We start from the raw sequence: 24,689 nt of genomic DNA on the forward strand, positions 1-24,689 counted from the left end.
CGTGGACCCCCCTAATGGAACATCTTCGCCGGTTAGAAACATTTAGGCTGGCCTGCCTACGATCCATCCTGGGTTTACCCAAACTGGATTGTGTGAGGAGCTCACAAATCCTTGAAAGATCTGGGCAAGGTCCTATCGGTGAGCTCCTCCGGCGGGCAAGGCTGCAATGGCTGGGTCATGTAGCCCGCATGCCCAGCCACCGCATGCCGAAACAGCTTTTGTTCGGCCGGATCGAGGGGGCTAAACGGGCGCGGCACGGGCTAGAGAAGAGATGGAGTGATGTGGTACAGGAGGACGTGGAGCTGAGTGGACTTGCCGATGACTGGTACCAGCGGTGTCAAGATCGGTCTCTGTGGAGGAGGCTCGTGAAGGATGCTACTGGGCAGTTGGAGGTAGTCGCCCTCCAACAACAACGGAGGGCGGAGGAGCGACGCTCACAACAACGAGCGGAGCGCCGGGTGGCTAAAACACAGCAGGTTGGCACAGTAGGGGGCACAGGTGGTGCATCAGCCAGTCATCTCAGTCGACCCGTGGCACCTGGGTCTGCCCCGTGACCTACTGCCAGCGGGCGTTCGACACTCCACGTGGCCTCAAGGTGCACATGTCCTGGCACAAGCGTCGTGGTGACGTCACCGCCACTTAGTGGCGAATGGCGGTTGTTGTTGTGTGGGTGTGTGCCAGTGTGTGTGTGGGTGTGTGCCAGTGTCTGTAGGTGTGTGCCAGTGTGTGTGTGTGCCAGTGTCTGTGGGTGTGTGCCAGTGTGTGTGTGGGTGTGTGCCAGTGTCTGTGGGTGTGTGCCAGTGTGTGTGTGGGTGTGTGCCAGTGTGGGTGTGTGCCAGTGTGTGTGGGTGTGTGCCAGTGTCTGTGGGTGTGTGCCAGTGTGGGTGTGTGCCAGTGTGTGTGTGTGGGTGTGTGCCAGTGTGTGTGTGTGTGCCAGTGTCTGTGGGTGTGTGCCAGTGTGTGTGTGGGTGGGTGCCAGTGTGTGTGTGTGCCAGTGTGGGTGTGTGTGGGGGTGTGCCAGTGTGTGTGTGTGCCAGTGTGTGTGGGTGTGTGCCAGTGTGTGTGTGTGTGCCAGTGTGTGTGTGTGTGGGGGTTTGCCAGTTCCCACATGGTGACGAGTCGTGGATGAGGCTCAAGCAGTGGTTTAAGAGCCCTTGGACCGCATGCGTGGGGGTTAAGAGGTATGGCCTATAGCGAAACAGTGGGTGGGCACTAAAGGCGATCTGACCAATCAGAGCGCGACATGAGTTGAAGGTGCGGGGGGCCGGGGTGCCCGGGGGCGAGGGGGGGCTGGGGGGCGTGGGGAAGGGGGGGGGGTCCTGGGGGTGAGGGATGCAGGTTAGGGGGGGGGGGTCACAGTGGAGGAGGCTCGTGAAGGGCGCTGCTGCTGCTGGGCAGTTGGAGGCAGTCGCCCCTCCAGCAACAACGGAGGGTAGAGGAGCGACGCTCACAACAACGAGCGGAGCTCCTGGCGGTTAAAACGCAGAGAGATGCCACAGTGGGGAGCACATCTCAGTCAGCCGGTGGCACCTGGGGCTGTCCCGTGGCCTCCTGCCAGCGGGCTTTCGACACATCACGTGGCCTCAAAGTGCACCCAGCCTGGCACAAGCGCCGCGGTGACGTCGCCGCCACTTAGTGGGGAACGGCGGCGGCTGTTGTTGTTGTTGTTGATCAGGCGCGGAGGTCGAGGGAGATAAGACGGGGAAAAGAGAGAGAGAGCGCGAGATAGAGAAAGTGAGAACGCGCAGAGCACGGGGAGAGAGGGGAGCGCGAGTGAGAGAGGCACGAGGAGAGGAGAGAGCGATGGGAGAGAGGTGGAAGGAATCCGTGTTTATTCAGTCGCATTGTGGATACGACAAGCGCTGCTTAACGAATAGCAGTAGCCCCCCCCCGCTGCCCCCGCATTTCACTACACGTGCCACCCCTCACCCCCCCCCCCCCCATCGAGGGTGGCCGGGCAGGCATGCAAGTTCACGGCACCACACCGCGCCGTCGCTTCCTGCCTCCTGCCAGGAGGCGCCTTGCAGACCCTCAGGCGGTGTTCCACACCGTAGGGTGCCGTGCCCTGCGGAGTTCCACACCGCGGGAAGGAGGGGGGGGGGTTGAGAGAGCCCCCCCCATTTTTTGCCCCGTTAGTTATGGTCTCCTTAAAGCAACATTGGAGTAACGTGAGAGGCAGGAGGGAGGAAAATTGAGAGGCAGGGACGTGATGGAGAGAAAGTGAGAAGAGGGGAGAGAGTGAACGGACCGGGGGAGGGGAGAGAGGGGGCAGATGGGGAGTTAAACGAGAGAGGAGAAGTGGGGAGGGGGGTAGAAGGTAAAGTTGGGAGGGGAGGGAGAGGATAGGTGGGAGATGGGAAGGAGAGATAGGGAGAAGGGGTAGAGGGGGGGGGAAGTGTGAAGAGGAGAGGCGGTGGGGCGGGGAAGAAAAAGTTGCCGCAGGAACGAGAAGGGAGAGGGGGCAGGGAGAGTGTGGAGGGAGTAGCTGAGAGAGGGCGGGGAGAGGGGGAGGAGAGAGCGGAGTGGGAGAGCGGGGAGGCGGCAAGAGCGCCTCACTCTCGAGTGGGGAGCGCGTGGTCACGTTGCCTCGCTCCCAATGAATGAGGCTGGGAGCGCGGGGCCCGGATAAGGCTTCGGGACCCCGGGAAACAGGGACCCTGGGACTCAAGAACCCCGACACCAAGGGGGCCCGGGATGTGAGGACGGACAGGGTCCCCTCTCGACCCCCCACCCATCTCTACCCCCTTGCTTACCCTGCACACCCCGTGGCGACAGCTGCCCTGGCGTGATGGAAGGGTTCCACCCCGTGGTGAGACGCGACAGGAGTGGACGTGGTGGTGGATGTGTGGGTGGACGTGGACATGATGACTGAGTTGTTGTTGAAGGTTTTTGAGTTGAAATTGGGAGTGATTTGTTTTTTTAAATAAGGGCCATTGCCCGAAACTTCGCCCTGTTATGTTTTCCTTTTAAGGTCGCGCAGTGTATATGCCGCATGTGTTGAGTTGTTATTGTTGGCGGTGCTTGTGCACCACTGACAACGCAGCAGCATCACCAGGTAAGGCGTTCGTGTCAGATGTTGGTTGTGAACGTCGCGTCGATGTTTTGAGTCAGAAGTGAATTTGAAAGCTGTGCTGGTGGAGTTATGGTGACGGGACGAGGACGTGCTAGACGGGGCTGGTGGAGCTGTGTGGAGTGATTGACTTTAGTGGTGGAGTTGGTGGTGGAGCACGGGAGTTCTGTGCTTGTGGTGGAGTTGTCGGTGGTGGAGCGGGGAGCGGTGGTACAGCGGTTAGCGCTACGCTGCGCTACGAACCCGGCTACCCGAGTTCGATTCCCGCTCAGGGCCACCCAACACCGGTGACGATTATTTGTACCGGTCCTGGGCCTCCCCTAGGTTGACTCGGCCTCAAATGGGTACCTGGTGCGGTGTGTAGTAGACATCGCCACTGGGGAGACAAAGGCGACCGGGCGTGGTGCTGGCCACCCATCTCCTCGTGTGCCATGCCGGCCTTCAATAGGGGTTCGCTAACAGCACTTGCCCCAACAAGTGGTGATGGTGGTTGTGGAGTTCACTCGTGCGGTCATCAGTGTTGGTCATGATGGAAATGGTGGTGGTGGGGTTGGTTGGTGGTGGGGTTGGTGACGATGCTGCAGGAAGTCACTTGAGGGATTGCAGTGGCGGGTGAGCTCAGGTAGACTTGACGAGGTCTCACCTGGTGAGGCAAAGCGCTCACCTGGTGAGGCAAAGCGCTCACCTGGTGAGGCAAAGCGCTCATCTGGTGAGGCTGGAGCCACAACATGGCCCGGCAGGGACTCGCCGGGTGAGTAGGGGTCGCATGTACTGTATAAGGATCTGGTTTGAATCGCCCGGGAGGGGAGGAGGAAAGGGGGGGTGGAGGTGGGGGGAGGGGTGGAGGTGGGGGTGGAGGTGGGGGGAGGGGTGGAGGTGGGGGGAGGGGTGGAGGTGGGGGGAGGGGTGGAGGTGGGGGGAGGGGTGGAGGTGGGGGAGGGGTGGGGGTGGGGGGAGGGGTGGGGGTGGGGGGAGGATGGAAGGTGGTGGGTGGGGGTATCTCTGTGTTGACTTGCGTCACCTGGCCACGGCGCAAGCTTCTAAACTGGTCCTATACAGTGCGGTGACTTTACCTGTATGTCAACTCTACCGGTTTCCCACCTGCGCCCGTGTCTCAACCTGCACACGTGGCTAAACCTGCACACGTGGCTCACCTGTAACCGAATCACACTCGTACCCGTGTCCCATATGTAGCAATCATCCGTACCTGTGTCTCACCAGTGCTTGTATTACTCACATGTCTCTCACCTGTACCTGTCTCCCGCCTGCACCTATGTATCGCACCTATACCCGTGTCTCACCTCTGCCCGTGTCACTCACCTGTGTTTCATGTATCTGCACCTGCCTCACCTTTACCTGTCTGTTACCTGCACATGTGTCTCTTACCTGTACTTGTGTCAAAACTTGTACCTGCGTCTCACCTGCACCCGCGTCTCTCACATGTTCCTGTGCTACGCGCCTGCCCCGTGCATCGCGAGTTGGAGCCGCTAATTGGACCGCGAGTGCCGAAGCTGACTCGTGTAACGCTCTCACTGCTATCACCGCGAGACGGATCTCATCCCTTGCCTCTCGTCCCGCGGAGCGCTGCGCACACAACGAGAAACACACGGAGGCTAGCAGGCCGCTGCCTTTCTCTCTCTCTCCATCTCCTCTCTCGACAAGTGTTTTTTTATTATACCGATTCAGCATTTTACACTGAACGAGGGACCGTATAAGCGGTTATTGTGTGGACTGGGCCCTGTCATAGGAACGTGGAATTTCCACCATTGGCACAAGGCCACCACCAACACAGATGAGCTCTGCCTAATGCCTCCTCGTGCGGGCAGCCACTCTCGGCTCGACCTTGATCGGTGCGCGCGCGCGCGCCGGGGGCCTTTCGTGCACCTTTCGACCTTCACAAGCGCTGCTGGCAGCACTTGCCCCAGCAGCTCGTGTGGGCTGCATGGGGGATCTTTGTCTTGTTGTACGAAGACTATGACCGTGCGTGCGTGTGCCAGCGCAATACATGACCATGACATGATTGCGTATTCATGATGGTCGCTAAAATCGGTTTTTGTTTGCATAACCCGTAACCGAATGAAGAATAAAAACCGGCCAATACAGGTTTGCCGCACTTATATACATGTCCAGTGCATTTAAACGTCGGGCATTCATCCCTCGACCTGAGAGCCCGAAGACCACTCGCTGCCACGGTGGGGGGGGGGGGGGGGGAGCGTTGGTTGGGGTGGCAACAGCGGCGCCGCCACCGCGGTGGCCCAGCGTGGAAGACCAGACCAAGGTCCCTCGCGGTCCCCCTTCAGCGGAGGCCCCTCCGTCAGCACGGGCGCGAGTGAGCGGGCTGGAGAGGGCAATTGCAGGGCTGCGCCTTTACGACTGGGAGACGAGGGCGGGCGATGTGCTTGGGCCTGCCGCCGTGCGGTTTGTACGGTCCCGCGCGGGGTCAATCGTTCGTCGGTGGCCGCCCGTCGCTCCGCCGGAGTCGATTACTCGAAAACCGGTCACCGATTCGGAGGCATTCAACTCATCCATAGCCGGCCGTGCAACATCGCACCGCCCCAGACGACGCGTGTATTAGCCGCATAGCTCTCTCCTCTTCCGCTACCGGGACGCATTCTTTGTCTGCCCGCGATGGGTCCCAGCTGTGCTGTGCCTGCTCTATTCAGGTTCCCCTTGCTTCATGCGGTAGATGCCTTACAAAAAAAGGGCGCACAAACCCAACTCGCATAAAGCGAGGGAACCCTGTCGTAGTCGTATTACTACTGCGGTCGACACACACCACCGCAGGCGTAACCAGGGCGGCCGCCGGATTCGAACTGCGCAGTGAGGGCCCGGCCCGGTAGCGAGCGCTGGACCCACGCAGACCTCAACCCACGGAGCGGGGCGCAGAGCCGTGTGGCTCGCCGCCTAAGAGCCCATGGAGCGCTGTGGGTCTAAACCCTCACTCTAAGTTGATCTTACCAATCCCGATGCACGTTTCTGGCTCTAGGTCGGGGTGTGAGTCTATGGGTCTTGTGTGAGTCTATGAGTGCTGTGTTAGTCTGTGGGCCCTGTGTTAGTCTATGGGTCCTGTGTGAGTCTGTGTGAGTCTCTGGGTTCTGTGTGAGTTTATAGGTTCAGTGTGAGTATATGGGTCCTATATTAATCTATGGGCGCCTGTGTAAGTCTATGGGTCTTCTGTTGTTCTATGGGTGCTATGTTAGTCTATGGGTCCTGTGTTAATACATGGGTCCTGTGAAGGTCTCCAGTATCCCGTGTTGGTCCATGGATTCCTTTGGTAATCCACCATCCTCTGTCTGAGTCTCAGAGACCTACAGACGCAGACCCAGAGTCCATACGTTATTTGTTTGACAAGCGACCTGCGGTCGTGTGTGTCGGTGGGGCGCTTTTTTCACATGAGGTGCACACGCTCCGTACGTGCCTGGCACAGACTGTGTTGATCGTTTGTCAAACCTATTACAATACCACCACGGCTGGAATCAGCCAAAATGATCTATAAACCCAAATTTGTTTGGGATTGTTGTTGTTGTGCAGTCATTTGGTGACCAGGCGGAGATCGTCAAAAGAGCTTTTGTGTGTCTCATTTTCGATTCCGTCCGGACCAGAGGAAACCAGAGCACCTGGAGAAAACCCACATATGCGAGGGGGAAACACTCTATCCCCACATACGGATCACGTGGAGATTAGTCTGCATTTTTCCTTACCGCCTTCTCGTGGCAGAGCTCATCCTCGACACCCATGGGGGGGAAGGGAGCTTCGCGGCGTCTGTGGGGGGAGGTTGATCAGGCCGAGTGCCGGCGCGTTTACACCGCTCGTCGCGCGGGGTCAAGCACCCGTGGCCGCCCTGGTAAACAACTGCCTTGGTTGGTGTTCGCCGCAAATGCTACGTGCCACGTGCCACCGTCTCGGCGGGCGGCGCGTCTCGGGATCCCACGGATGTCGTTCGGAAAGCGGGAGCGGTGGCGGCCATCGCGTGCCCGACGTCGCGGCGCCAGATTCGGAAAATGGAACGCCGCAGTTTCTCGGGCGGGGTTCACGAACTGCGGCGAGCCTTTGTGCCACGCAGAGACAGCTGCCACCGGGGGTGCCCCAGGTTTGACCACACAGCAGTAGCAGCAGCAGCAGCCACATTGCCCCGCCGCTTTGTGTGAAACACAGCGACGCCTTCCTGCGTGACGATGACAGCCTTCCACGACCCGACGATTCATAATTGTTTGATTTTTGGGTTATAGATCGCGTCCATAGAGATGCACAGAGACGCACAGAGATGCACAGAGATGCACAGAGATACACAGATACACAGAGGTGCACAGAGATACACAGAGATACACAGAGACGCACAGAGATACACAGAGATGCACAGAGATACACAGAGATACACAGAGATGCATAGAGATACACAGAGATGCACAGAGATACACAGAGATGCACAGAGATACACAGAGATGCATCTGAGGCACGCCACGGTAGCGCGATTGTGGCCCATGCAACCCAAGCTATGGACCGTACAGGAAACCACTGTAGTCTACGCTCCGTCAATGGAGGAGGAAGAGGAGGAGCAGCGCTGCGAGATGAACTCTCTCGCCGCTGAAGCTGCCTCGTGTTGGCCGGCAGACCGCGGACATTGGCCTCCAGCGGCTGAACCGTGGCCGTGCCGGTGTCGGCATCGTCCGCAAGGAGCGGCGTGAGATTGCACGCCAGGTGAACAGCACCGGAGTCGCCATGAGTGTTGCGTACGGTCGGCGTTTAGAATGTGAGAAGAGCACCGTCAGTGCTCTCGGAACATTGGGCCCATCGACGGACGTGGGCTTAATTGACCTCTTGGTTCTTTCGGTAAAGTCACCACGTAGAAGGGAAACAATAAAATCATAAAAAATATAAAACAATTAAATTCTCACGACGTTTCGACTGCAACACAAGCAATCATCATCATCAGGTGTGAAAACCACAGCAAGAAAATGTTCTTGTTGTCGTGAGAGTTTTATTGTTTTATATTTTTATTATTTTATTGTTTCCCTTCTACGTGACTTTACCGAAAGAACCAAGAATATGAATCCCTGCAGTCACAAAAGCTTTAAATACAAATTTGATTGACCTCCTTCATATATTTCGGTGCCCTGTGTTTGTGTGGGGCTCCGTGTGTATATGGTGTGTGTATGTTTGACTGTTTGTAGAGGCTGTGTGGGTGTATAAGGGTGTGTGTGCATGATACGTGTCGCTGTGTAGGCTATATAGGCTTTGTGTGTGTGTGTGATTGTGTGGAGAGCGGTAGTGTAGCGGTTAGCGCTCAGCGCTTCGAACCCGCTCACGGCCACCACCAGCGACGATTACCTGAACCAGTCGTGGGCCTCCCCTAGGTCGACCCAGCCTCAAATGAGTACCTGGTGCGGTGTGTAAACATCGTTACTGAGGAGACAAAGGCGGCCGGGCGTGGTGATGGCCACCCATCCCCTCGTTTTCCGTGCCGGCCTTCAGAGGTGCACGCTAACAGCACTTGCCCCAACAGTTTATTTCAGGCTATACGGGGATCTTTCTTTTTATCTTTGTGTTTGTAGACTGTGTGTGCATAGTGTATACGCTGTATGTGGCTGTGTGTGTGGAGGATATGTGTGCGGCTGTGTTTGTGTGTGGCTATGTACACTGTGTGGGCTGGATTGTGTGAGGAGCTCACAGATCCTTGAAATATCTGGACACGGTCCCATCAGTGAGCCCTTCTGGCAGGCGAGGCTGCGTTGGCTGGGTCATGTAGCCCACATGCCCATGCAGCTTCTGTTTGGCCGGGTCGAGGAGGCTAAATGAATGGGACACGGGCTGGAGGAGACGTGGACTGATGTGGTACAGGAGGATGTAGAGCTGAGTGGACTTGCCGATGACCGATTCCAGCCCTCTTCTTTGGTTCTTTCGGTAAAGTCACGTAGAATGAGAATAAAATAATAAATTGATAAAGGCCGCTTGTGTTGTGGCCGAAACGTCGTGAGAATATTATTGTTATGTTATTTTATTTGATCAATTTATTATTTTATTCTCATTCTACGTGACTTGACCGAAAGAACCAAAGAAGATGAATCATTGCAGTCACAAAAGCTTTAAATCGAAAGATACCAGCCCTGTCAGGATCGGCCTCTATGGAGTAGGCGACTGCCTCCAACTGCCCAGCAACAGTGGAGGATAGAGGAGCGACGCTCACAACAAAGAGCGGAGCGCCGGGCAGATAAAGCAGTGAATTGGTTGCAGTAGTAAGCACAGCTGGTGCATCTGGCAGTCATTTCAGTCGGTCAACCCGTGGCACCTGGGTAGGTCCTATGACCTGCCAGCAACGAGCCTTACCCTTGTCACGTGATGGCCTCAAAGTGTACCTAGCCTGGCACAGGTGCTGTGGTTACATCACCGCCACTTAGTTGGCGAATGGTGGCTGCTGTTGTATTACGTCGGCTGTGAATAGGCTATGTGTAAACTGTGCGTGTTCAAGTCATTTCATGAACCCCTATCGCACGCCAGATAGGCGCGTGGTCGAGACGTTGCAGCGTCTGTGTGCATGCGTCTGTGTGCATGCGTCTGTGTGCATGCGTCTGTGTGCATGCGTCTGTGTGCATGCGTCTGTGTGCATGCGTCTGTGTGCATGCGTCTGTGTGCATGCGTCTGTGTGCATGCGTCTGTGTGCATGCGTCTGTGTGCATGCGTCTGTGTGCATGCGTCTGTGTGCATGCGTCTGTGTGCATGCGTCTGTGTGCATGCGTCTGTGTGCATGCGTCTGTGTGCATGCGTCTGTGTGCATGCGTCTGTGTGCATGCGTCTGTGTGCATGCGTCTGTGTGCATGCGTCTGTGTGCATGCGTCTGTGTGCCTCTGTGTATGTGGGGTGTGGGGGAGCGGTCGTGTAGCGGTTAGCGCGAACCTGGTGACTCGAATTCGATTGCCGCTCACGGTCAACACCAGTGGCGAATATCTGAACCGGTCCCGGGGCCTCCCTTAGGTCGACCCAGCATTAAATGAGTTCAGGCTTTGGTGCGTAAACATCAGCACTGAGGAGACAAAGGCGGCTGGGCGTGGTGTTGGCCACCCATCCCCTTCGTGTACCGTGCCGGCCGTCGTAGTTGCTCGCGAACAGCGCTTACCCCCCCCCCCCCCTACAACGGTCTTGTTAAAGGATGTTTATCACGTGGTATGCTTTCGCCGACCAATTTCATCCATAATATAGGTTTATTTTGGGTTAGATCGCGTAAATATATAAATGTGTCGTTAAAACCCGCCACCACCCGACACGGGCAACTAGTAAGGGTTGTCACGTAAACAGAACGTGGCCAATTCGTCACGAGTACAGCACAACCCTTACCAGTTGGCTGTGTCGGGTGGTGGCGGGTTTTAACGACACATTTATATTTTTACGCGATCTAACCCCCTCCCAAAAAACGATTATGGTTGTTAAAGGATTTCTGTCTTCATCTTTGTGCGGTTGAACAGTCGGTGCGGTTGTGGTGCTGCGCTGGTGTGTGGTCGTGTCATCTTTGTTGTGGTTGTGCCATCTTGGTTGTGGACGTGTGTGCGGAGTTGTGCGGTTTATGTATTTTTTGCGTGGCTGTTGTGCGTATCGATGTGCTTGCGTGTTTGCGTTGTCGTGTGACCGCGGTTGTGGCCGCTGTTGTGTATGTGTGGTTATCGGTTGCGTATGCATGTCACTGTGTTGACTGTGGGTGTGTGGTTATGTGATCCTCTTTGCGTGGCTGTGGTTGTGTTGAGATGTTTGTGTTCCGGTCTGTGTTAAAATTCCCGAACCCCCCCCCCCGCCTCCATAACCCCCCTCCCTCCCCCGCATCTTCTCCTGCCCCCACCACTTCCTCCGGAAAATCCACGACTCCGCCGGGAGAGAGAGAGAGGTGAAAGAGAAACAAAGAGAGGGAGAGAACAGAGGACAGGGAGAAGTGGAGAAAGAGGTATTTGACCAGAGAGCAGAGAGATGTTTGCAGAAAAACTGAATTGAGTAAAGATGACCATCAGCGAGAGAGACTGAGAACTAGATATTAAGAGGAAGATAAAGAGAGATGATAAGGGAGTGAATGGCAAACAGAGATGATCAGAGAGATGAAAACGGAGATAGAAATAGAGGAAGGAGAGTCCAGGAGAGATGTAAACAGAGCGAGGGCGACGAACAAAGGAATCGATAAACAAGAGCGAGGTGCCCATAAAGTGGTGAACAGGGAGAGAGGGATAGAAAGACTCACACACGCAGACACACTCTCACACGCAAACTCACACACAGAGACACTCACACACAAACTCACACACATATTTACACACAGAGACACTCACACACAGAGAGTCGCACACACACACAGAGTCGCACACACACAGACTCGCACACACTCACACACACAGAGACTCACACACACTCACACACAGAGATTCTCTCATACACAAGACTCTCACACACAGAGACTCGCACACACAGACTTTCGCACACACACAGACTCTCACACACAGAGACTCGCACACACAGACCCTCGCACACACACAGATTCTCACACACAGAGACTCGCACACACAGACCCTCGCACACACACAGATTCTCGCGCACACAAACACAGACGCTCATACACACAGACTCACACACACACATAGAGACACTCTCATACACAAGACTTGCACATACAGAGACTTGCACATACAGAGACTCGCACACACAGACTCTCACACACACAGACTCTCACACACACAGACTCTCACACACACACAGACTCGCACACACACACAGAAACTCTCTCATACACAAGACTCTCACATACACAAGACTCTCACACACAGACTCACACACACACAGACTCGCACACACACACAGAGACTCGCACACACAGACTCTCACACACACAGACTCTCACACACACAGACTCGCACACACACAGACTCGCACACACACAGACTAGCACACACACAGACTCGCACACACACAGACTCACACACACACACAGACTCTCGCACACAAAGACTCTCACACACAGAGACACTCTCACACACACACAGACTCACACACACAGACTAGCACACAGACTAGCACACACACAGACTAGCACACACAGAGACTCGCACACACAGAGACTCGCACAGACGCTCACACACAGACACTCGCACACATAGAGACACTCAAACACAGACGCGTACACACAGACTCACACACAGTGTCTTACACACAGTGTCTTACACACACACAAAGATCCCCCGTATAGCCTTAACAGACTGTTGAGGCAAGTGCTGTTAGCGAGCACTGCTATTAAGGTCGGCACAGCAAGCGAGGAGGTGGGTGGCCAACACCACGCCCGGTCGCCTTTGACCCGGGCCTGCCCACCATCATGAAGGTCCTTAATGATTGTGAGCAGAAGGTCACAGGGTACCCCGAAAGCACAAATGATAGACACACTTAACACACACACACAGAGACGGATCCGTAGAAACTCACACAGATATCCCCTTGTAACCATGGTAGAAGTCACAGCCCTTGACAGTGGAAGGCATGGACAGGTACCATACCCTTGTTCGCCGGAGAAGGAGGTACGGCAAGTGAACTCATCGCCATCTGTTTCCATCTGTACGGGGATTGAGTGTTGTTCCCCTTGCACGCGTGGGTTTTATCCGAGTGCTCCGGTTTCCTACCACGTGTATACTAAACGCTCATCAGTAATTGGCTGCAAGAGTCTCAAGATAGAAAAAAAAACGCCCCAGTGTAGCAACACCCTCCCGAATAAAAGTCGCACGGCTCAGTGAGGCTCTCCTGGATAAAGACGTAGATTATGATTAGTCCCGTAGATATAACTGACTAATCAGAGCTATTAACGCTGCGGCGTTTGCATTGTCCTGGTACTGGTCGCATTTTTACAGCCTTTGTTTCCAGCACCGGCGAGACAAAGAGACCGTATCTGGTGCAGGACAATCGGTTTCAAGGACAATGCACAGATGATCGAAGCACATCTCTTTCCATGTTTTACCACAATTATGGTGTGTAGATAATGCAGACTTGATGGTGCCTTGTATTAGGCGTGTCTATTAGATGTTTGAACATCTTAACACCTCCTGTGTTTATGCCAGAGAGGTTACAGCCCTGATCTATGTGTCATTCAATATCAATACGACTGTTGTTGTTGTGAAACTACCGCCCTCCACGGCGCGTCCCCTGCCGTCTGCACCTGCAGAGACGCCGCTGTCAGAGGGTTCCGTTGGCTCCACGTGGTCTGGCGTGGCGTAGTGTGGCGTGGCGTCCTTAGGCAATTCCCTGCTGGGCGACGCCGTGCCGTGTCTGCCACTGCGAGCTCCTTGACCATACTTCACCACGGTGGTCACGAGGGGTTGGTGCAGAGTTTGCCGGCCTTGGCAGGGCGCCGGGGTGGAGTGGGGTTTGGGCGGGCGTGGGGGAGAGGAGAGGAGGACGCGGGGGAGGGGGGGGTCCGAAACGATTTGGGTATCGCTGGCCGCTGACATCGGCCAGCGGGATGGGGATCGAACTCGGGGCCGCCGCCGGGTTCCAAGTGCAGCGCGCCAACCACTGCGCCACCGTGCAGAGTGAGACCCCTCCCCTCCACCCCACCCGCGGACCCTCCCCGAACCCCTCCCCCCCTCCCCTTCATCGGAGGGGGGGGGGCGCTGTTAGCGAGCACATGTTAAGCTCCGCGTGGCACGTGACGACTGGGGGGAGGGGAAGGGGGTGGTGTGGCTGCCCCCCCCCCCCACCTGGACGGCATTTGTCTCCCCCCGGTGCTCGTGTTTGTTCACCTTGCGTCCGCCAGGTGCTCACTTGAGGCTGAGTTGACACACACACACTCACGGGTAAACACAGATATGTAAACACGATTATTATCACCACGGTATCCGCTGTTATTGGTGATGCTTTTTGCTTTATTTTGGCGAAGGTAAAACAACAAACCCATCGGACAATAAATGCCCATTTTCGATGGGGGCCTCTGGTGATGACGATCTTGAGATATGGTGTTGATGGTGATGATGATGATGTGGGTTGGTGTCTGCAAGGTGTTATCGTTTAATCGCATTACTTTTTGTGTGCGTGTGTATATATATAAAAGCAGTGCCTAAAGTCTTACGAGTAAAAGCAGGTGTGCTTATGTCGGAAGTAGCGCGCTCGTTTGAGAAGTTGCCTCCTGCCTTCCCCAGCCACCAATAGTCTAAGTGTAAGCTCGTGTTGCTTATATTAGAACTGTGCTTGTGTTCGGAGTGCTCATATCCCAGGGTCTCGTCTAAATGGGTTCACGACAGTTAGTCTACGATTGACAGCTTTGCACGTGGTGCTGCTGGTGGTGGTGGGAGGGAAGTGTGGGTAACCCCTCACCTCCTCCAAGACGTCTGGAAGAGTAGGCCAAGTTGAACCCACCTCGAGGCGGCTCCCCGGAGCTCCACGTTTGTGGTGCAGAGGAGGGAGACCCCCTCCTGCACAGCGGTGGGGCTAGCGAGCGAGCGAGCGACCGAGCAGTTGCAGGGCTGCCCCGTCGTCCCTCCCTCGGAAGCAAAGAGACGACGCAACAATGGGCGCGCTCACCTGGCACAGAAATTATATCCCTCGCGCGAATGACGGCGGTGACGGACGGGGCCTTTGTCCACATTGGGTGTCGGTGCCGATGGCTGACCAGCAGGAGGGACGGAGGGGGTAACTTGACCTCTCCTGTGACCCCCACGTTCCCCCCCCCCCCGACGTCCACCCCCCACCACCACTTCACCTCCATCCCCTCCCCCATCTGCGCTCACCAGACTCTGCGCACGCTTAGACCGCGTGTCCACGTGCTCACGTGCTCCTCCTGTGTGTGTGGTGTGTGCACACGCACGCGGGTTCACGCGCGCACAGTGTACACTAAAGGTCCACCCTAAAGGTCCACCCTGTGCAGGTGTAGGGGGCGCACACCGGTACAATTGAACATCGTTACGCACGCATTGCACGCGACGATAAAGACAAATATCCCCCGTGGAGCCTTAATAAACTGTCGGGGGCAAGGGCTCCATAAGGCCGGAACAGCAGACGAGGGGGTGGGTGTTCCAGAGCACTACCCCTGCCCGCCTTTGTCTCTCCAGTGGCAATGTTTACACACACCGCACACGAGACTCACTTGAGCCCGAGTCGATCTAGGGGAGGCCCAGGACCGTAAGACTATAGGCACACCTATAGGGGCACACATTGTACAGTGTAGGGAGTCATTTGCATGTGTATATAGGGATCCACCGTACACAACGGTTCACATTGTTGTACTGTATGTCCATGCTTCCATCTTGTCTGTATCGCACAACCCGAGTCCAACGGGCTCTGCTCCAGCTTGGTTGGAACTATCGGCCACGCAACCTCCTCCTCCGAGATGCATAGACCAGGGTTGAAAAGTAATCCCCAAAACCCCCACCCCTAAAGAGAAGGGATCTCTAGAACCCCCCCCCCCCCGCTCCACCCCCTCTAGTGGAGACCCTTCCGCCAGCAGGGCCTTGAGCGGGCAGTTTCAGGGCAGCGCCTTTACCTTTCGTTGACCTACGGGCGGCCCGAGCCGTGAGCGAGGAGCGCGCTCGCCGCTCTGCCTCCTCGAGCTCTCGAGACTCTTGCGAGGGTGAGGGGCGGTGAGGAATGTGGGATCGAGTGGAGGGGGCTGTGGGGGGAGGGAGGAGAGGGGAAGAGAGGGAGGGAGGAGAGGGGAAAGCAGGGGCGGGGGGTGAAGGAGGATGATGATGGTGATGATGCAATTATCGATATGCAATGTCACGTCCATTTATCAATCCACTGCTGGGTGAAGGCCTCCCGCGTCACGTGTCGTCGGTTCAATTGAGTTGCTCGATCATACTTCGCCGTGCTGGTTCATTGCAGGGGTTTGGTGAACGGGCTGGCCAGGAGCCGGTTAGGACATCGCTCGCCAACGTTGTTGACCGCAGCCAGGAATCGAACTCTGGCCACGAGGTTCATAGCGCAGCCGCTCTTCCGAGGAGGAGGGTTGGTGATGATGAGCAGGAGGGGGAATATGGAAGAGACCAAATAAAATGGGAAATGAAGATCATGGGGGAGGGGGGGACAGATTATGATGACGAGGAGGAGGAGGAACGGTGGAGGACTCTGGAAGGTGATGAGCATGAGAGAGAGGATCGTGATGATGATGGGGGTAATGAAGAGGTTAGAGGATGGGATGATAATGATGGTGGTGTGTTGTAGTTGGGAGGCGGGGAGATGATGATGAGGAGGAGGAGGGGTAGACCTGCCTCTTCCCCTCCCCCTTAGAGCTGCAGCTGTGGCTGGAAGTGGCAGTAAGCGGTGGGGGGGAGGAAGACGGGGGTAGGAAGAAGGGGGGGGGAGTTGGGAGGGGGGGATGTTCACCAGGATGTGTTTCCGTCCAGTGCTCACGTCCGAACACAACCACCACAACATCACCATCATCAACTCCAACGACAACATCACAACAACCACAACCACCGCGACCACCAACATCTCTACAGCTCCCATTTCAACAACAACATCAGCATCAGCCCAACTACCAACACTATCACGACAGCCAGCACTAGAGCTGATTTACCCATGTATATTGTTTATTAAACTGGCTGCATGAGATGCGAAAGAAGATCAACAACAACATACTATCACCACTATAGAAACAACATCACGCCAGCTACCACCACAACACAGTGCATCCATAAACACACACACACACAGGGCACCCAGAGACATACACAGTGCACCCAGAGACACAGTGATTGTCATGATACACACGGCACCAGAGACACACACAGGGCACCCAGAGACACAGTGATTGTCATGATACACACGGCACCAGAGACACACACAGGGCACATAGAGACACAGTGAATATCATTATATACACGGCACCTAGAGACACACACAGGGCACATAGAGACACAGTGAATGTCATGATACACACGGCACCCAGAGACACACACAGGGCACCCAGAGACACAGTGATTGGCATGATACACACGGCACCTAGAGACACACACAGGGCACCCAGAGACACAGTGATTGTCATGATACACACACGGCACCAGAGACACACACAGGGCACCTAGAGACACACACAGGGCACCCAGAGACACACACAGGGCACCCAGAGACACAGTGATTGTCATGATACACACGGCACCAGAGACACACACAGGGCACATAGAGACACAGTGAATGTCATGATACACACGGCACCTAGAGACACACACAGGGCACATAGAGACACAGTGAATGTCATGATACACACGGCACCCAGAGACACACACAGGGCACCTAGAGACACAGTGATTGTCATGATACACACGGCACCTAGAGACACACACAGGGCACCCAGAGACACAGTGATTGTCATGATGCACACACGGCACCAGAGACACACACAGGGCACCTAGAGACACACACAGGGCACCCAAAGACACAGTGATTGTCATGATACACACGGCACCCAGAGACACACACAGGGCACCCAGAGACACAGTGATTGTCATGATACACACGGCACCAGAGACACACACAGGGCACCCAGAGACACAGTGATTGGCATGACACACACAGGCCACGCAGAGACACACACAGGGCACCCAGAGACACAGTGATTGTCATGATACACACGGCACCTAGAGACACACACAGGGCACCTAGAGACACACACAGGGCACCCAGAGACACACACAGGGCACCCAGAGACACACACAGGGCACCTAGAGACACAGTGAATGTCATGATACACACGGCACCTAGAGACACACACAGGGCACCCAGAGACACAGTGATTGTCATGACACACACAGGGCACCCAGAGACACACACAGGACACCCAGAGACACAGTGATTGGCATGACACACACAGGGCACCCAGAGACACACACAGGACACCCAGAGACACAGTGATTGGCATGATACACACGGCACCAGAGACACACACAGGGCACCCAGAGACACAGTGATTGTCATGATACACACGGCACCAGAGACACACACAGGGCACCCAGAGACACAGTGATTGGCATGACACACACGGCACCCAGAGACATACACAGGGCACCCAGAGACACAGTAATTGGCATGATACACAGGGTGAGAGGCTCCGCAGTCACGCGGGGGGCGGGGAGGGAGCTGACCTCGTGACGCCTCTATCCAAGCTAAAGCTGCCCTCTGTAGTGACGGCGCAACAGACATTAAACATTTTTTTTCTTCCACGAATGAAGCTGCAACCACGCGTGGGACAGCTCCCGTGGGATAGCCGCATTGTCGCAGCTACGAGATAAGAGCTGTGTGCTATAGTTCTCTCCGTGCACCATCGCAACTTCCCGGCCTGCTTTGTCTCTCCCTGCCTGCCACCTGTCGCCAGGTGTGTCACGTGCCGTGTTTACACATGGCTGCCTATCCCTATAAAGCTCTCCGTGTCAGGATCGGCTTTCCTGCCTTTGTCTCTGAGTTACCTTCCCATCCACGCTCCCATGCCCGTTTTGTCTCTCCACCCCCCTCCTCCCCCCAACGCTCTCACCTGACACCTGGTGCTGGCCACGTGCTCATTTTGTTGGTCCTGTGTATTTATGGCGAAGACAAAGGTTCCTCGTATAGCCTACATAGGATGTCGGGGCAAGTGCTGTTCGCGAGTAGCGCCTATGAAGGCCGGAACGGCACACACGGCTGGGGTGGTGTGGGCAGCACCACGCCCGGCCGCTTTTGGCTTTGTCGCTCCGCCGCACTGGGCACTTATTTAAGGCTGAGACGATCTAGGGGAGGTCCAGGACTGGTATAGATATTGAGACGTCTCTCGCCGCTGACGCTGTCCTTGACCAGGGATTGAACTCGGGTCGCTGGTTTGTGTGGAGTGGTGGTGTAGTGATTCGTGCACTGCACTGCGAACCCGGCCAACATGGGTTTGATTCTCGGCCACGGATAACATCAGTGGTAGGTGATATCTGAACCGGTCCCAAGGCCTGCCCTTAAATGTAGTGGGGGAGCACAGGTGGTGCATCTGCCAGTCATCTCACTCAGTCAACCCATGGGCACCACCTGAGTCTGTCTCGTGACCTCCTGCCAGCTGCGAGCCTTCCACACTCCACGTGATGGCCTCCAAGTGCACCTAGCCTGGCACAAGCGCTGCGCTGACGTCACCGCCGCTTAGTGGCGAACGGCGGCTGTTGTTGTTTGTGTGTGTGTGTGCGTAGGAGGAGCTGTAGTGCAGTGGTTAGCGCACCGCGCCATGAACCCAGAGTTCAGCTTTGGCTCGCGACCGATGTCAGTGGCTAATATTTGAACTGGGCCTGAGGCTCGCCTACGTCGACTCAGCCTTAAATGAACACCTGGCGCAGTGTGTATTAAACATCAGCACAGGAGAGACAAAGGCGGCCGGGCGTGGTGCTTGCCACTCACCCACTCCCTCGTCGGTGCGCCGTGCCGGGCTTGATAGGAGCTAATCGCGAACAGCAACCTTCCCCGACTGTCTGTTGAACGCTACACGTGGGTACGGGGGATCTTTGTCTTTGTTTGTATACACGTGTACTCGTAATTGTTAACAGCAGTTTTGTCTGCTTCGCATCAACTTTAGCGACACTCTTCCAACAAGTAGCCAACAAACGGCCCATTGAACATCTGCCGTGCCGTTAGGAGGTGGTGCCTTTACACCACATCGGATACAAATTCCCGTGGCAGGCATTGAGTGTTTGTGGCCCCCGATGATGCCAGCTGTTGACTGGTGCCCGCTACGCGCCGGCGAACAGCCCCCCGCGCCAGCCCGGCTCGGTAGAGCCCCTGTGCCAGCCCGGCTCGGTACAGCCCCCGTGCCAGCCCGGCTCGGTACAGCTCCCGTTCCAGCTTGGCTCTGTACAGCCCCCGTGGCAGCCCGGCTCGGTACAGCCCCCGTGCCAGCCCGGCTCGGTACAGCCCCCGTGCCAGCCCGACTCGGTACAGCCCCCGTGCCAGCCCGGCTCGGTAACGGCTCCGCTGTGGAGCGAGCGACTCGCAATCGGTAGGCCGCGAGTTCCAATTCCGCTTGATCGGGATTGGCTCGACCCATCATCCCTCCTGCTCGCGAGGGGGGGTTGATAAAATTAGTACCACTTTGTGGGGAAGTCAACAACGGGCTGTGCTGTGGACAGGCACACACCCCGTGTCATAGGGATGTGGAATTTCCACCACTGGCTCTGCAGTGCTGTAAAACGGGAGCTGAGAGCACCAATGGCTCAATGACCCATTGAGGCATTGATGAATCCACTGCTGGATGAAGGCCTTCCCACGACTATCACTCCCAGCCCAGTATGTCAGCACACGCTTGACTACAATTCGTGCGATGCTCGGTTCATTATCCCGTCTAGAACGTTATCAGAGTTTGAAATCGCGCAGTGAGGAGGGCGTGCAGAGAGGGTCGTGTGTGTGTGGGGAGGGTTACGCGCGTGTATGTGTGTGTGGGGGGGGGGGTACACGTGCGTGTGTGTGTGGGGAGGTACGCGTGTTTGTGGGTGTGCGTGTGTGTGTGGGTACGCGTGTCTGTGTGTGTGGGGTACGCGCGTGTGTGTGGGGGGGGGGGGTACGCGCGTGTGTGTGGGGGGGGGTACGCGCGTGTGTATGTGGGGGGTACGCGTGTTGTGTGTGTGTGTGTGGGGGGGGTACGCGTGTTGTGTGTGTGTGTGGGGGTGTTACGCGCGCGTGTGTGGGGGGGGGGTTACGCGCGCGTGTCTGTGTGTGTGGGGTACGCGCGTGTGTGTGTGTGTGTGGGGGGGGGGTGGGGGGTACGCGCGTGTGTATGTGTGTGTGGGGGTACGCGCGTGTGTGTGTGCGTGGGGGTTACGGGCTGTGTGTGTGTGAGAGGGGTGTGTGTGTGTGTGTCCGCGTGTCTGTGTGCTGGTGCTTGGGGTGCGGGTGAGCGCGGCGAGCGCGTGTTTGTGGTCACAATGGCGTGTTTGTGTATCCCAGTGTGGTATGCGTGTGCGTGTGGGGGTGTGCGTGTGTGTGCGTGTGGGGGTGTGCGTGTGTGTGTGGGGGTGTGCGTGTGTGTGTATTATGTACACAGACGCGAACATAAATAATCCAGCAGAGCCCGACTCTCCCGAACTCTCTCTCTCTCTCTCTCGTGCTCTGTCTCTCTCGCTCACAAAGGACGAAGAAGATTCCCCCATGTAGCCACGTACGACGCACCTCCGATTAGCGCGGTCGGCTGCGTACGGTGTGAAAAAAGTTCAACGTGGGTACAGACGCACGCGGCACTCCATTGTGTCATCTACAAAGTACTGCACGCGTGCAATATATATTTGAGTCCATCGGCCTATTGGCTTTCGGTTAGCGAGCACCTATTAAGGTGTGGGGAGGGGGGCTGGTGGTCACGCGTTGCCAAAATTTCGGCTGTGCGGTTGCCACCTTTTCCTTGAAAACATATATTTTTTAAACACCCGGGACATACCGTGATGAGACAGAATATCTCACAATGGCAGAAGAGGAGCTATAATCCCGAACGTAACGTCTTGAGTTGTGTGTTTGTTTATTACTATTATTGTTAAGCGACACTTGGAGGCTGTTCATGCTCCAGGGACGACGTGTCCAGTACTGATTGCCCAGGGCAAGCGGCGACTCTACCGAGCTCCTCGAACAAGTGAACAACAACAACAACAACGACAGAAAACACCAGGACGGGTGGAAAACCAACAACATTCGACTGGCAGAGCCGTTCCTGGGGCTACTGCAGAATCAGGGCAACTGCCCCCCACCCCACCCCCCACCGTGCCTCGCGCTTTAACATCGCAGTGTCAGACGCAGCACAGCAACTCCCAGTTGAGTTTGAAGGCGTAGGAGGGAGGGCTCATCACAGTCGGATTTGCCTCTGGACCCGCACCCCCCAGCATCTGCTCTTTCTTTGTCTCGGGTCTTCTCCCAACTCTAGAGTGTCACGTTCCGGAGTCACACACGCTCGGAATCAAACTCGGGTTCTTATTAAGCGCAGTGCGCTAACCACAATTGCCACTACTCCCCAGAGACAAATATTCCCCTCCCCCCCCCCGCCCCCCGTATAGCCCTACAGGCTGTTGGTGACGTTTCCATCACCGTGCCCGGCCGCCTTTGTCTCCCCAGTGGCGATGTTTTACGCACCGTGCCAGGTGCTCATTTTAGACTGAGCCTATCTAGGGGGAGGCCCAGGACCGGTTCAGATGACCGTCCACTGGTGTTGGCCGTGAGCGGGAATCGAACTCGGGTCGCGAAGCCCGGAGAGCAGCGTGCTAACCACGGCACCACCGCTCCCTCGCACAAACTACACATACACGCACGTGTCTACATATATTTGCACATTTACATAAACACATGCAGTTACGCTCGCACACGTCAGCTCTTTGATACAGATGCTTAAAATATGCACATGCACACAGAGCTCCAGCCTCGTAGACTCAAATCATTTGCTGTTCGCAAGTACAAAGACAAAGACCCCCCCCCCGCCCGCCGTATAGCCTTAACAGACTGTTGGGGCAAGTGCTGTTAGCGAGTAGCACTTATTAAGGCCGCGACAGCGCATGATGTAGTGGGGTGGCCAACACCACGCCCGGCAGCTTTTGTCTCTCCAAGTGCTGATGTTTACACGCAGCACCAGGTAGGTCTTTCAAGGCTGAGTCGACATAAGTGAGGCCCAGGGCCGGTTCAAATTGGTAGCACACATTCATTCTCTCACACAAATTCACTCTCTCACACACATGCACCATCACACACACATTCACCATCACACATACATTCACTCTCTCACACACATTCACCATCACACACATTCACTCTCACACAAATTCACACTCTCAACACATTCACTCTCACGCAAATTCACTCTCTCACACACACATTCACTCTCACGCAAATTTACTCTCTCAACACATTCACTCTCACACAAATTCACTCTCTCACATACACATTCACCATCACACACACATAGTCACTCTCTCACACACATTCACTCTCACACAAATTCATTCTCTCACACACATTCACTCTCTCACACACATTCACCATCACACACACACATTCACTCTCACACAAATTCACTCTCTCAACACAATCACTCTCACCCAAATTCACTCTCTCTCTCACACACACATTCACTCTCACACAAATTCACTCTCTCAACACATTCACTCACACAAATTCACTCTCTCACACACACATTCACCATCACACACACATAGTCACTCTCTCACACACATTCACTCTCACACAAATTCATTTTCTCACACACATTCACTCTCTCACACACATTCACCATCACACACATTCACCATCACACACACATTCACCATCATACACATTCACTCTCACACACATTGACCATCACACACACACATTCACCATCACACACATTCACCATCACACACATTCACTCTCTCACACACATTCACCATCACACACATTCACCATCACACACACATTCACCATCACACACACATTCACCATCACACACATTCACTCTCTCACACACATTCACCATCACACACACATTCACCATCATTCACCATCACACACATTCACCATCACACACATTCACCATGACACACATTCACTCTCTCACACACATTCACCATCACACACATTCACTCTCTCACACACATTCACCATCACACACACATTCACCATCATTCACCATCACACACATTCACCATCACACACACATTCACCATCACACACATTCACCATCACACACACATTCGCTCTCTCACACACATTCACCATCACACACATTCACTCTCACACACATTCACCATCACACACACATTCACCATCATTCACCATCACACACACATTTACCATCACACACATTCACCATCACACACACATTCACTCTCTCACACACATTCACCATCACACATTCACTCTCTCACACACATTCACCATTACACACACATTCACCATCATTCACCATCACACACATTCACCATCACACACACACATTCACCATCACACACATTCACCATCACACACACATTCACTCTCTCACACACACATTCACCATCACACACATTCACTCTCACACACATTCACTCTCTCACACACACATTCACCATCACACACACAGTCACCATCATACACACAATCATCATCACACACACACATTCACCCTCACACACATTCACTCTCTCTCACACACGTTCACCATCACACACATTCACTCTCACACACATTCACTCCCACGCACGCATTCATACTCACACACCACCAATACATTAACTCTCACACACGCATTCACTCTCATACATACACACATTCACTCTCACACACATCCACTCCCACGCACGCATTCACTCACACACACACTCAATCTCACGAACACATTCACTCACAGGCACATTAATTCTCACACAGAACAACTCATTCTCACACATTCACTCTCTCACACACACAGGAACACACTGTACACTCAGGCACACATGTGCACCATTGCTGTGCACACTCTGAAGGGAAGGAATGTCGCGCTCTGAGTCAGGGCATGCGTATGCCCCATCGACGATAATCTCGCAGTGAGCCCCCAGGTCTCCCTTGTAACAAGACGCAGCACCGTCTGAATGGGTCCTACACAGAGATCGTGTTGTACCGGAGATCTTCGTCGTCGTTTGCGTTCGGGAAACGCGCGGAGCAGCGCAGCCCTCGACCGTCGCGTTTATTACAGAACGGAAATTGGAAG

At 55.1% G+C, this 24,689-nt stretch overlaps 1 protein-coding gene across 1 annotated transcript in view; it reads left to right on the top strand.

Annotated features, from left to right (window-relative positions):
* The first annotated feature begins 2,503 nt into the window (after positions 1-2,503).
* LOC116948542 (unconventional myosin-X-like) overlaps positions 2,504-24,689 on the top strand; it is an 81,122-nt gene continuing 58,936 nt past the window's right edge. Inside the window, exon 1 of the mRNA XM_076071640.1 lies at positions 2,504-2,809. Coding sequence (XP_075927755.1) covers positions 2,789-2,809 — 21 coding nt within the window. The 5' untranslated portion in view covers positions 2,504-2,788. The remainder of the gene's footprint in view (positions 2,810-24,689) is intronic.

Source organism: Petromyzon marinus, chromosome 34, assembly GCF_048934315.1.
Source record: "Petromyzon marinus isolate PM22_M1 ecotype Great Lakes invasive population chromosome 34, UKy_Petmar_22M1.pri1.0, whole genome shotgun sequence".
In the NCBI taxonomy this organism is placed as follows: Eukaryota; Metazoa; Chordata; class Hyperoartia; order Petromyzontiformes; family Petromyzontidae; genus Petromyzon; species Petromyzon marinus.